Here is a 10919-nt window from a genome sequence, read left to right on the forward strand (position 1 = left end):
CGTGTGACTACAGTAAATGAGCGAGAGGACAGACGCCTCCATTATAAGCGTGATCGCGTGAATCCATCGCCGGTATGCGTGTAAGCGTTAAATACCCCAAAAATACGATTTAGTGACCGCCGATTACACACATACTGGCTCCGGCTGTTTTGAGGGATTCTAACAACCCCCCAGGTTTTTTGTTGCATACATGGTGTCCACTGCCCCTTAGTAGTAGCTTAGCGCCCCCTCTGCCGCCAACATCCTCACTATGGAGAGCCGGGATATGGGAAATTTGCCTATTCAGCAGCAGCACACCAGGGGGCCTGGTCAGAAAGCATGTAATCTGCCCCGAGGGGCCGCTGCCACCCCCAAGGCCTAGTTGCATACCTGGGAACCTTCTGGCTCCGGCTACCCGGAGCCCCCCTTGCCGGATACAGACACTTCACCCGGAGTCTCTGGAAAGTTCCCAGGTATGTCTAGTTGGCCTAGGCCAGAATATGTCACGGGTCACATCATGTCCCACATTCTTGCTTATGGGCCCTAAAACACTGTGACAAACTGGCAAACACAGTCACACAAACAAACACTGTGACAAACTGGCAAACACAGTCACACAAACAAACACTGTGACAAACAGACAAACACTGTGACAAACACAGTGACACACAGAGTCAAACACACATACTTGGTGAAGGCGGCATCTTACACGGAGTTGGTGTGAAGGAGAACTCAGCCTATCAGAAGAGGCTTCTGAACTCTCAGGCAATCAGGAGAGATGAGAAGTCTCTCCTGATTGGCTGACACCTCCTTCACTCAGACTCCTCATTCCGGGACAAGAGAGGCTACCCGGGATTTAAATTCCCATTGCGGGACCTTCCCAGCCATTCGGGACATGTGGTCACTTTAGGTGCACAGGCCTCACCCAGCCTATGGCCAAGAGACCGCTGCCATGGGCCCCTGACATAATCCCTCGGCCCCTGACATAATCCCTGGGCAGCCGGCCCTTCTTCCCGCATTAAAAAAGGCCCTGCATACTAGCCAGTGATCGGCTATACCGCGCGTACCATCTTCTCCATTGCTTTTTTTAATTGTATGCCTAGAAGATTATGTAACAGGAGAACACGTTTAATAATAATAGTAATAATAATGATAATAACACCACTACTAATCATAATAATAACAATAATAAAATAGGAATAATAACAATAACAACAGAACACTTAATAATAATAATAATAACAATAATATTTTCTATATTATTATTGTTGTTATTATTATTATTATTATTAAGTGTTCTGTTGTTATTGTTATTATTCCTATCTTGTTATTGTTATTATTATGATAACAATAACAGAACACTTAATAATAATAACATAATAATAATTAAATAGAAATAATAATAACAACACGAGAACACGTTTAATAATAATATTAAATAACATAATAATGACAATAATAAAATAGGAATAATAATATATGAATAAGTGCCATCTTAAACTAAAACCTGGAAATATAAAATTTGCGTGTAGCGTTGGGTGTCATTGTACTTTTTCTTGTATTCCTGCATGATTCTGCGGAGATATCGGGGTCAGAAGCCGGGGTGGGTGCTCTAGCGCCCCCTAGCAATCTGTACCATAAAGCGCCACATTCTGAAGACAAGGAAATTCCCTGCCGCTCGCAAGTTGCAGTTTCAATCTCCGCAGGAAGGGAAAATACAAACGCAAACTACAAAAAGAGTTTGAGACGAGCGATGAGAGTTTATCATCTCTGTGAAGTCGCTTAGAAAGCCAACCAACACACATTTAATGGGGGGGTCAGGGCCGGACCGGTGATCAACAGCCTGTCCGGGTCTGGGGATGGCGGGAGGTTATTCACGAAAGTGGAAGTTTGCAGGAGAGTTGCAGTTGCAACTAACTTTATTATGCATTAGAATATATACCGGTATATATATATATATATATACATATATGTCTCTTGCAATAATGGCTGATCTGGCCCTGCATAATGTATAGTTCAATATAGCTTGAACATTCATATCAGAGGGCGAAAACCCTTTTAGGAAGGAGATGTAACTGAGCGTGGCTGAGAGTGTTGTATATGTTTGGAGGTGAGAAGCCCCTCCAGAACTCAGCCTTAGGGGGTGGCAAGAGACCTCGGCCAAGCTCCAGGAAAGTCAGGCTCATCAATTCATGGCAATACGTCCAAAGAGCAGTTCTAGTGAGAAGTGCTAAATGTGGAGCAATCACCATGGCAACCAACACAACAATCACATTGAGGGACCTTAACAAACATGGCCCATATTATCAGTAGTACATTCCCATAGATAATATGCAGTCTCGTACCGTGAAATATTGTTCATTTCTTTAAGAAAACAGCATTGGAATTGTCCAAATTCATTATTTGTGTATACAAACGTACTTTACTGAGAGGGTTGTAGATAAATGTAACCACCTCCCAGCAGAAGTGTCAGGGACTAATACAGATGGAATTTAAACATGCATGGGATAGGCATATAGCTTCTCTATTAAAGAAGGACAGATTAGGGTCTTTAGGTAGGGAATATGGGCAGACTAGATGTCCTGAATTGTTCCTACCTGCCTAATTCTATGTGTCTATAAGTGGAACAGCCTCCCAGCAGAGGGGGTAGAGGCAGATCCAGTTAGGGAGTAGGCATAAAGCTATTCTGAAGTCCTTTGGGTGCGTAAAATGAAATGGTAGGCTGTGCTGAGATTAGTTTACAAAGAGATGCTCAGTCGCAGTGACCTTTCTTACAAATACAGGGTTGTGGCTGGGAAGGGAATTTCTCGGCTCTCTGTGTTCTGTTTGGAAGTTTTGTACTTTTTGTCTTCTAACCCAGAAGAGAATAAAAGCTGCAATACCTGGAATTTCCCGGACACGCTGTACTGAGCCCCGCCCACCTTATACATATTTATTAGCCAGGCGTACGCCAGTATAAAAGGCTTCCGCCCCAGCCTGGCCGCCACTCACCAGCGTTCCGCGCATACAGAGCGAGTTCTCGGGTTATTGTCACAGCAGCCATCTTATTCCTGCACGGGAGGGGGACAGCAGATTTCTATTTTTTGGGTGCATTATCTTCAGTTTTGGTGAACGGAGAAGCCGCGATCATGTCTTTCCGTTACATGGATTATTCTGGGAGTGCCGTGGATGGGGGGGTGAGGGATCCCAGGAAGGAGAAGGTGCTGCAGGGCACGGATGAGAGGACAGACAGCGGTCTGGACTCCCTGAAAGAGGAAGAATACGAGAGGATCTCGGTGGAGTTTAAAGAGCTCAATATCACCGGGGGGGTCGCGGCTCCTTCCAAGGACTACGAGCCCGAGCCCTGGAAGAGCCAGGTCAACGAGGACGGAGACACGTAAGTGCTGAGCGCCGTGTAGGTGGACGCGTGTGTGTGTGTGTATTGTATGCTTGAATGCATGTTTTTATATTATGTATGTTTGTTTATATACTGTGTGTGTATATGTGTAGCAAACTTTGCATGGGGTTTGATGGGCATCGGATCCTGTCCAGCATTCTATTTTGGAATGCATGATCAGTTTTAACCCTTTGATCAAATTCATATTTTAATATAGGTTCTGTTTGATTGCAATTCTAGGAATCCACCAGTGACATGCAGCCATGTTGCTGGTTTTATGCATTATATGGATTTCTATGGGAATTGGATAGAATGTTGTTTTTTTTGTTTTTTTTTGGGGGGGGGGGTGTTGGAGGCTATGTTGCCTGGGTTTTCCCTAGCTCTCCTTGAAGTGGGGGAGGGGTGGCTTTGCTGTGACTTGCTGGTGGAAGGGGGGTGGGGCTGGAAGGCACCCAGGGCAGGGCTATGTGGAAAGTCCCTGGCTGGGGACCAAGATCAGCACAGAGTACATGAGAGGCTCCAAAAACCCCAGTTTACACAATCCTGGACTCCTCTGGGGGAGGGGAAATAACTCACACCTGACACATACATGGAGTGAAGTACCAGATGATGAAATAATAAAAAAAAAAAGCTGACTTTTAAGGACAGAATCTGATGACAGATTAGGTGATTTCCGTCCCCGCCGGATCTGCTGATGCGTAGAAGATTTTCTGCATTTCATCAGGTTTCGGTGTGAATTCTGCACGAACCGTCTCGTGATCGTGGGTTGGTTTCAACCTACATTACAATATAGCGCCAACAGGTTCCTTAGTGTTGTCACAGTAGGGGAAGATGACAATCATTAACGATAGGCGTTAAGATGTACTGGTCCTCAGAGCTTACAATCTATTAGCTGGTGTTTCTAGATGTTGTGGGGTTTTTTTTTTTCGTTTTTTTTTCTCTAGTAACATGTTTTTGGTTTTTTTTTAATGCAGGATTCTCCATCTAGCGATTATCCACGAAGAAAAGGAACTGGCAAACGAGGCCATTAAGAGGTCATTCAGAGACGCTTTTTACCTGAACTGGCAGAACCACCTGCACCAGGTAACTTGGCTCCGTACCAACAAGTCTTGTGCAAACCAAACTTTGGTTAAATCCTCAAACCTTATTGGTTTATACTAAAACAAATAAAAAAAAAAGAAGAAAAAAAAAAATCCCTGAAAATCTGGTTACAAAACACTATCTTTATTAAAATAAAATAACTTCCTCTTCCTGCAAATACTTCTACAGGAAGCTGTAACTCTTGTGCTGCAACTAGCATGGTTATTTTTTTTTGGTCATGCTTACATGCTTACCCCTTTAGTCATATGACTTATTCTGGCATACATTAAAAAGGACATTAGGACCTATCTAACTTGACGTCTCGCTTACGTTTTTGTTGTGTCTTCGTCTCTTTCAGACTCCGCTACATCTCGCGGTCATCACAGAGCAACCGGATATCGCCCAGAAGCTGCTTCAAGCGGGATGTGACCCCGAGATAAGAGACTTCCACGGGCACACCGCTCTGCACATCGCATGCCAGAAGGGATCGCTTCACGGAGTCGGGGTGATCATCCAAAGTTGCCAGACCCAGCTGCCATCGCTCCTGCATTCTGTAAACTATGATGGTACGCATCCTATATGTTGCCTAGAGCTCCGAGGCTGAAAGATGTGATAGTGTTTAGTGTTCTAGAATCTAGGGGTACACATAAGGAACCAACTCTCGTGATGTTCCTCCAGCTCTCGGCTGGCCAACGTTAGTTGTAGTTCCGCAGCCAAGTTGCCTGTGGCTGAGCCTTTCCTAGTTTCGAATGTTTGCTGCATTCTTCTAGGTGTATTACTGTAGCCGTGGTATTAAGTTCTTCTCTGGTTTCCTCCTAACAAGGTCACACATGTCTCCATCTGGCTTCAATCCATGGCTACCTCGCAATTGTGGAAACCTTGATCTCCCTGGGAGCCGACATTAATGCACAGGTAATATCCCGCGTGCCTTGTAATCCAGCCCTACGTCTACCTCTTCCAATGGTTTTCTAGTAGAAAGGGACGTGTCCAGTCTTCAGCCCACCAATTCTTGGCTTTTAATTCTTGCAGGAGCCTTGCAATGGCCGTACTGCCCTTCACATGGCGGTGGACTTGCAGAATGCCGAACTGATGATGCTTCTTCTGAAGAACGGTGCGGATGTAAACAGAGTCACGTATCAGGGGTATTCCCCGTGCCAGCTCACCTGGGGAAGAAGTAACCTGCTGATCCAACAGAAGCTCGTGTCTGTGACCAAGGAGAGTTTGCAGAAGCTGCCAGAGAGCGACAACGACAGCTCGGATTCCGAATCGGACTACACAGACGATGAGGTAATAACATGGATGCGTTTTCTGCCATAGATAGTAGCTGTCAAATCTCATCCCATAATAGAAACCTATAGTGCCATGTTGCCCCAAGCTGTGGCATCTTGTGTTCTAAACCCAGAGGTTCACACATGAGCCCCCAATGACAGTCCCTAGTAAACAATGACATTCTAACTTTTGTTTTAAATGTGGTTTTATTTTATTTTCACAGATCATGTATGACGACTGGGCACTTGGGGGTAAAAGCGTGCGTTAGAGCTGTATATGCCTGGAAAAGCCTTAAGGACTTAAGTAGATGGACAAAATCTCATCCGTGGCTGCCCAATTCAGCACTGGGACCAATGACTCCTCTACGAGATCTAGAAAAGACTGGATGACCTCTCGTAGAGTCTGGGAGGCGCTTGTGCTGTTCGGTGACGGATGTTGTGCGTGAACAACAGAGGTGTTTGAGAAGAGGATAAGGTGCCCCCCCCCCTTCGTGATTGTTCTGTTTTGGGGGGGGGGCTTGAACCCCCTACAGTATATAGCATACATGATGCCGGCCGAGACCTCGTGACCTAACAGACTGTTGTAAAATAAAGATGATCGTTTCTGAGCACGTGTATATTTTGTAAATAATGTACAGTTTATTTTTTATATAAGTTGGATATTTATTAAAAAAAAAATAATGAAAAGCACATCACTGGTTTTATTGACTTGAGAAAAAAAACGTTGGAAAGAGCTTGTCGGCCTTATCAAGTTGCCTCTAATAAGCAAAACGTCAACTGCCTTCATGCTGTCTGTTCCTTAACGGTGCCATAGCGTGTGTTAGCATGTAACATGATGCGGTTACAGTAATCATAATACTATATGTGGACTTGCACAGGGAAGCAGTATTATGGCATCTTTGCTGTTACATGCGTTACATTTGAATGCTTTTAAAGAGGTTAATATTTTGGATATCGACCGAGCAGTGACTTGGGGAAAGACATCCGGTGCCGAAGCAAATTACAAAGAAGCTACTTAATGGGGAGGAATAGTCGCCGATCCTAAAACCCAAGTATATTACCCTGGTAAAAATGTAGGTAAAGTAACATCCTTTTTGTGGTAAGAGTCATGATAAAGGACTAGTAAGTGATTATTGTAGGTGGAAATCATGGGAACTCAATGGCCTCAGATGAAAACCAGATAAAACTAAGGTTCAGAAGCCTGCTGCGATGGCTCGAGCAGAGTAACGCTGAGCGTGTCTTTGTCGGCTGTTGCCCTTCGGCTTCCGTCAGTGGAAGGGTGCGGGTTCCTGTCCTCTCCCAGGTTGTTTAGAATCAAGTATGGAAAACAAAGTATTGGCCTTAGGCGGGCGATTCATTGCCTAGAAATAGTCCAACAGTGCGATCAGCCATGGGGTGGATAGAAGGGATGATTTTCCATCTATTGTCCAGAATATCTAAAGGTGAGGGTCCGGGCCGTTTTATATTGCTTTCATTTAATTGCTGGTGGAGCTTTTGGCTAAGAACATGATCTCTTCTCTTATTCTCAAACGCTGGCTACCTGCACGCCATTATCGTTAAATCCTTGGCCAGTGTTCCTCAGCCTGTGCTACATGAAGCTCTGGAGCTCTGTTGGGATTAGAGGGGGTTACTCTACCTACTTAATAGTCCAGTTTCGTTTGAGAAACTATTAAACATTAGCAAGGCTGGACGGGATTAAAATTCACCCTTCTTGGTTACAGACATGCTCCATTCAGCAGTGTAGGTGGAACGGCACCTTTAATTCCAGAGGTTCATGTGTTTAAAAGGGAACGTTCATACTAGGCAGTACGTTGGGGGTGGCCCAGATAGGGGTGCAGCGTAGGTTTTCAGCCCCGTAGCAGGTATCTGAACCGTTGCTGGTGTCTCAGCTGTGGTACATTCATGGAGGAAATAGTCTGAGGGCAAATAAAAATAGGACTTCCTCCACCGTCCTCTTCCTGAGCGTTCTGCGGTTATTTATGGAGGCATCGCTCTGACTCTCGGTTAGAGATTATTCAAAGGAATGCTGATCTCACGTTCCTCACGTGTCATACCTTTAATAACGCTACAGTGACTCAGGATACAAGCTTGTTACGGATGTATGTGAGGGACAGAGAGACAACACCCATGGACAACACCTTCCCTACACAGGAGTAATACGTTCGTAAACCTTCAAGTTGCCTGCATTGTTAGTTGGGAAATTCCCATCGGGCAGCGGCATGCGCGGGACATAAATGACCTCAGATGCCCGGGATCACATGTATAAAGCCACCACGCCGGTTTATCTGGGTAAAAGAGATGACGGGTGGAAACTCCAACTACTATTCATCGGTTTGAACACAAGGATCCATGCAATACGTTAGATTGCACAATATACAGCAGTGTGAGGGGCAGGAGAAGGGCCCTAAAGAGGAGGAAAGCCTCTCGCATTTAAGAACTGAATTGTCTTCTTCTTCTTTGCCATTTCTCGTAATTTACAGCACCCACTCGAGAGATAACTGCTAACACTCCTAAACTTGTCAGGGACAGGTTGCGTGAAAGCTTCCCATATCTAGGACCGCCGACAGCTCAGAATACAGAAGCTACCAGCAAAATGCCAAGTCAAGCACGTCACGCAACACGTGGCAGAACCCCCTGTAGCATCACCAACGTACTGTCGCTGGAGTGTTGCATGATGTCATCCCATCATCCATACAGAGTAGATGAAGTCATGCATGATGTCACAAATGCTCGGCTATCCCGGAATGGGTTATTGTAAAGTTTGCCTACGTTTTCCCCACCCTAGAAGATGCTGCGCAAAGCTCTTCCGCCTGAGTTTATTTGGAGACAGTTCAGGAACGCCAGGATGCTGGGAACCGGATGCAGTCTCGGTTTTGGGTTTAGCCAATACCTCCCCCGTATTTTAAATGATAATGTAAGGACAACAAGGTAATCTGGTTCTACAGGCCAACCGTAATCATGCACATAATGACTAAAATGTTTTAACTCCGATCCATTAGAGTTCATTCTGCCTTCACCAACGATAAAACGCGTCGGTGCCGGCTTCGTATCAGCACGGCTCTCTTATTCAGCAACACTTCTTTCCATCCTCGTTTTCAATAATGTTACCAAATTGTTGCCTCAATTTAAGTTTTTTTTAATCTTTCAGTCTTATAATTGTGTTGAATATACCGTAAGTATTTGATCCCGAGCCGAAGGGTTTTTACTTCACTCTCGGGGTAAAAGGGGGCAACGCACAAAGCAGAGGAAGCAGGCAGCTCTTAGCAGGGGGCATAGGATTTAAAATCCAAACTCCCGGCCATTATAATGGCTTCACTTGTTTCAAATGGCAACACAGCAGGGAGGCTCACCCCCAAAATAGGGGAAAGAAAATACGCCTGACGCGTTTCACGCTATATCTTAATCACAGGCCTAGAGTTAGGACACTTTCCAGGTTATGGTTGTTAACTTGTTGACCCCAGTTATTGAATTCACATTTTGTTTTACCCTAAGTTTGAAGTTACATCCCTGGATCTAGGATTTATTCGCCCAAACAGGTTCTCTTCAGCACCAGGAACATTAGGACAGGCTCCCCTCCTCGGCACGTCTTGCCCCGACAGTACGTCATGAATGGAAATTTCTTCTATTCCTATATACAGCCACAGGTGCCACGTGTTATGGCACTTCCTTATTTCCAAATCCTTTATAATGGCCTTTCCATTGAATTTCCTTATTATTATTACATCCAATAAAGGAACAGTCGTCACGTTTTTAAAAATATACATATCCTGCCCCCTCCATCTTTCCGTTGACCCATTTGTAGAGGGCTTAAGGCACATGGAGGGTTTACGGCGTATGGAGGGCGAACGGCGTATGGAGGCCGAGGGTTGGCTCGATCCTAAAGCCAGAAGGAAATGACGGAGTTCCACCACTTCCTTTACACGACTGTATATTACGGAGTATATTCCCACGGTTTATCCTTTACTGGAAGCCGTGAATCACCAGCCCTAACCCAAACATTACTCGATGCAGAAATTCTACTAGATATGGAAAACCCATATGTTTGCTGAACTCCGTGCCGCTTGGCCTTTCTTCATTGCCGCACTCACAAGGGGGGGGGGTTGGATTCTCATCATTAATCCAGCCATTCTCAGAAGTTTTTATTCTTGTGCAATCTTATTACGAAAATCGGGAAGTTGTAAATTGTATCTTTATCACCCCTTAAAGAGGACCCGTCACAGAATCTGGTATAACTAAATCCCCCACGATCAATAAGGGCACTTACTGGAGGCATACAAAGGGGGTGCCAATTAAGCAATTGCTAGGGGGGCATAATGAAAATTTAAAGGGACCACTGAGCTATCACAAGCATTAACGTATAAATGCGTTTTTCTTTCCTTCTCCGCTCGTAAGGCACTTTCCATCCTTGGCTAATATTGCCGTGGAAAGGATGCAAAAGGATTTATTTTTTTCAGGACAGATTTCAAAATCGGAACAATATACGTAAAATATGAGGAAACCCAACGGGCCAAGAAGAAAACCTATTTTAAACGCACGGGCCCTCTAAAAGAATATGGAAAATACCTGCAATGGAGAAGAGTACATGCACATAGGGTGAGGTCAGACTTCTCGAAGTAAGAAGAAAGTATGGATTAGACAAGAAGAAAGGGGGCAAAAGGCGGCTGACCAGGTCTTTCCCTTCAATCTGTAACCCCAACGACCAGAATCATCTGAAATGTGTACATGTATTACCTCTGGGAGATACGAACACAGGTCTCCAGAATATATTATACTTTGTAAATGCTGCACAGCTAAGTGGAGAAACGTTAGAACAAGAGGTCGTGATCTAGAGGGTCAGAGGCTTAGATTTCACATAAAGAAAATCTACTTTACTTAGAAGGTGGTAGATAGGTGGAACAGCGCCCCAGCGGACATGGTAGAAGCTGACACAGCCAGGGAATTTAAACATGCATGGGATAGGCATATGGTTCCTGAATCTAAAGACCAACGATTGATGGAGTCTCTACGGCAGGAAAAATGGGCAGAACGGCTCTTCGTTGCATGAAATGCTACGTTTCCATAGCTTAAGGATTCAGATTGATTATCAAGGAGAACACATTCCAAAAAAACCCTCTGCTTTATTTAACCAGAGAAAGAAAATACAAGACAAAAGCGGGTGTGTGTAGTGGATTACACCAGACATTAACTGTATGGGCAGACAACGTGCAGATAAAACA

The 10919-nt window shown here is 44.7% G+C and overlaps 1 protein-coding gene across 1 annotated transcript; it reads left to right on the top strand.

The window, feature by feature from the left end:
• Nucleotides 1–3107: 3107 nt before the first annotated feature.
• On the top strand, nt 3108–5972 carry LOC149284652 (NF-kappa-B inhibitor alpha-like). The gene is made up of 6 exons (XM_089496290.1): nt 3108–3355; nt 4330–4438; nt 4794–5001; nt 5259–5347; nt 5465–5722; nt 5928–5972. Exons 1-6 carry the CDS (start codon nt 3108–3110, stop codon nt 5970–5972), a joined length of 957 nt encoding a protein of 318 aa, XP_089352416.1.
• Nucleotides 5973–10919: the final 4947 nt, after the last annotated feature.

This window comes from Sceloporus occidentalis, unplaced genomic scaffold (genome assembly GCF_023333645.1).
Source record: "Sceloporus occidentalis isolate IW3139 unplaced genomic scaffold, rSceOcc1.0.p SCAF_89, whole genome shotgun sequence".
Lineage (NCBI taxonomy): Eukaryota > Metazoa > Chordata > Lepidosauria > Squamata > Phrynosomatidae > Sceloporus > Sceloporus occidentalis.

Excerpts from the sequence above, each read along its gene's own strand:
- LOC149284652 (XM_089496290.1), top strand. The coding sequence starts at position 3,108 with ATGTCTTTCCGTTACATGGATTATTCTGGGAGTGCCGTGGATGGGGGG. Across the intron at positions 4,439-4,793 it reads GGCAGAACCACCTGCACCAG|ACTCCGCTACATCTCGCGGT; the intron begins GTAACTTGGCTC and ends CGTCTCTTTCAG. Across the intron at positions 5,723-5,927 it reads CGGACTACACAGACGATGAG|ATCATGTATGACGACTGGGC; the intron begins GTAATAACATGG and ends TTATTTTCACAG.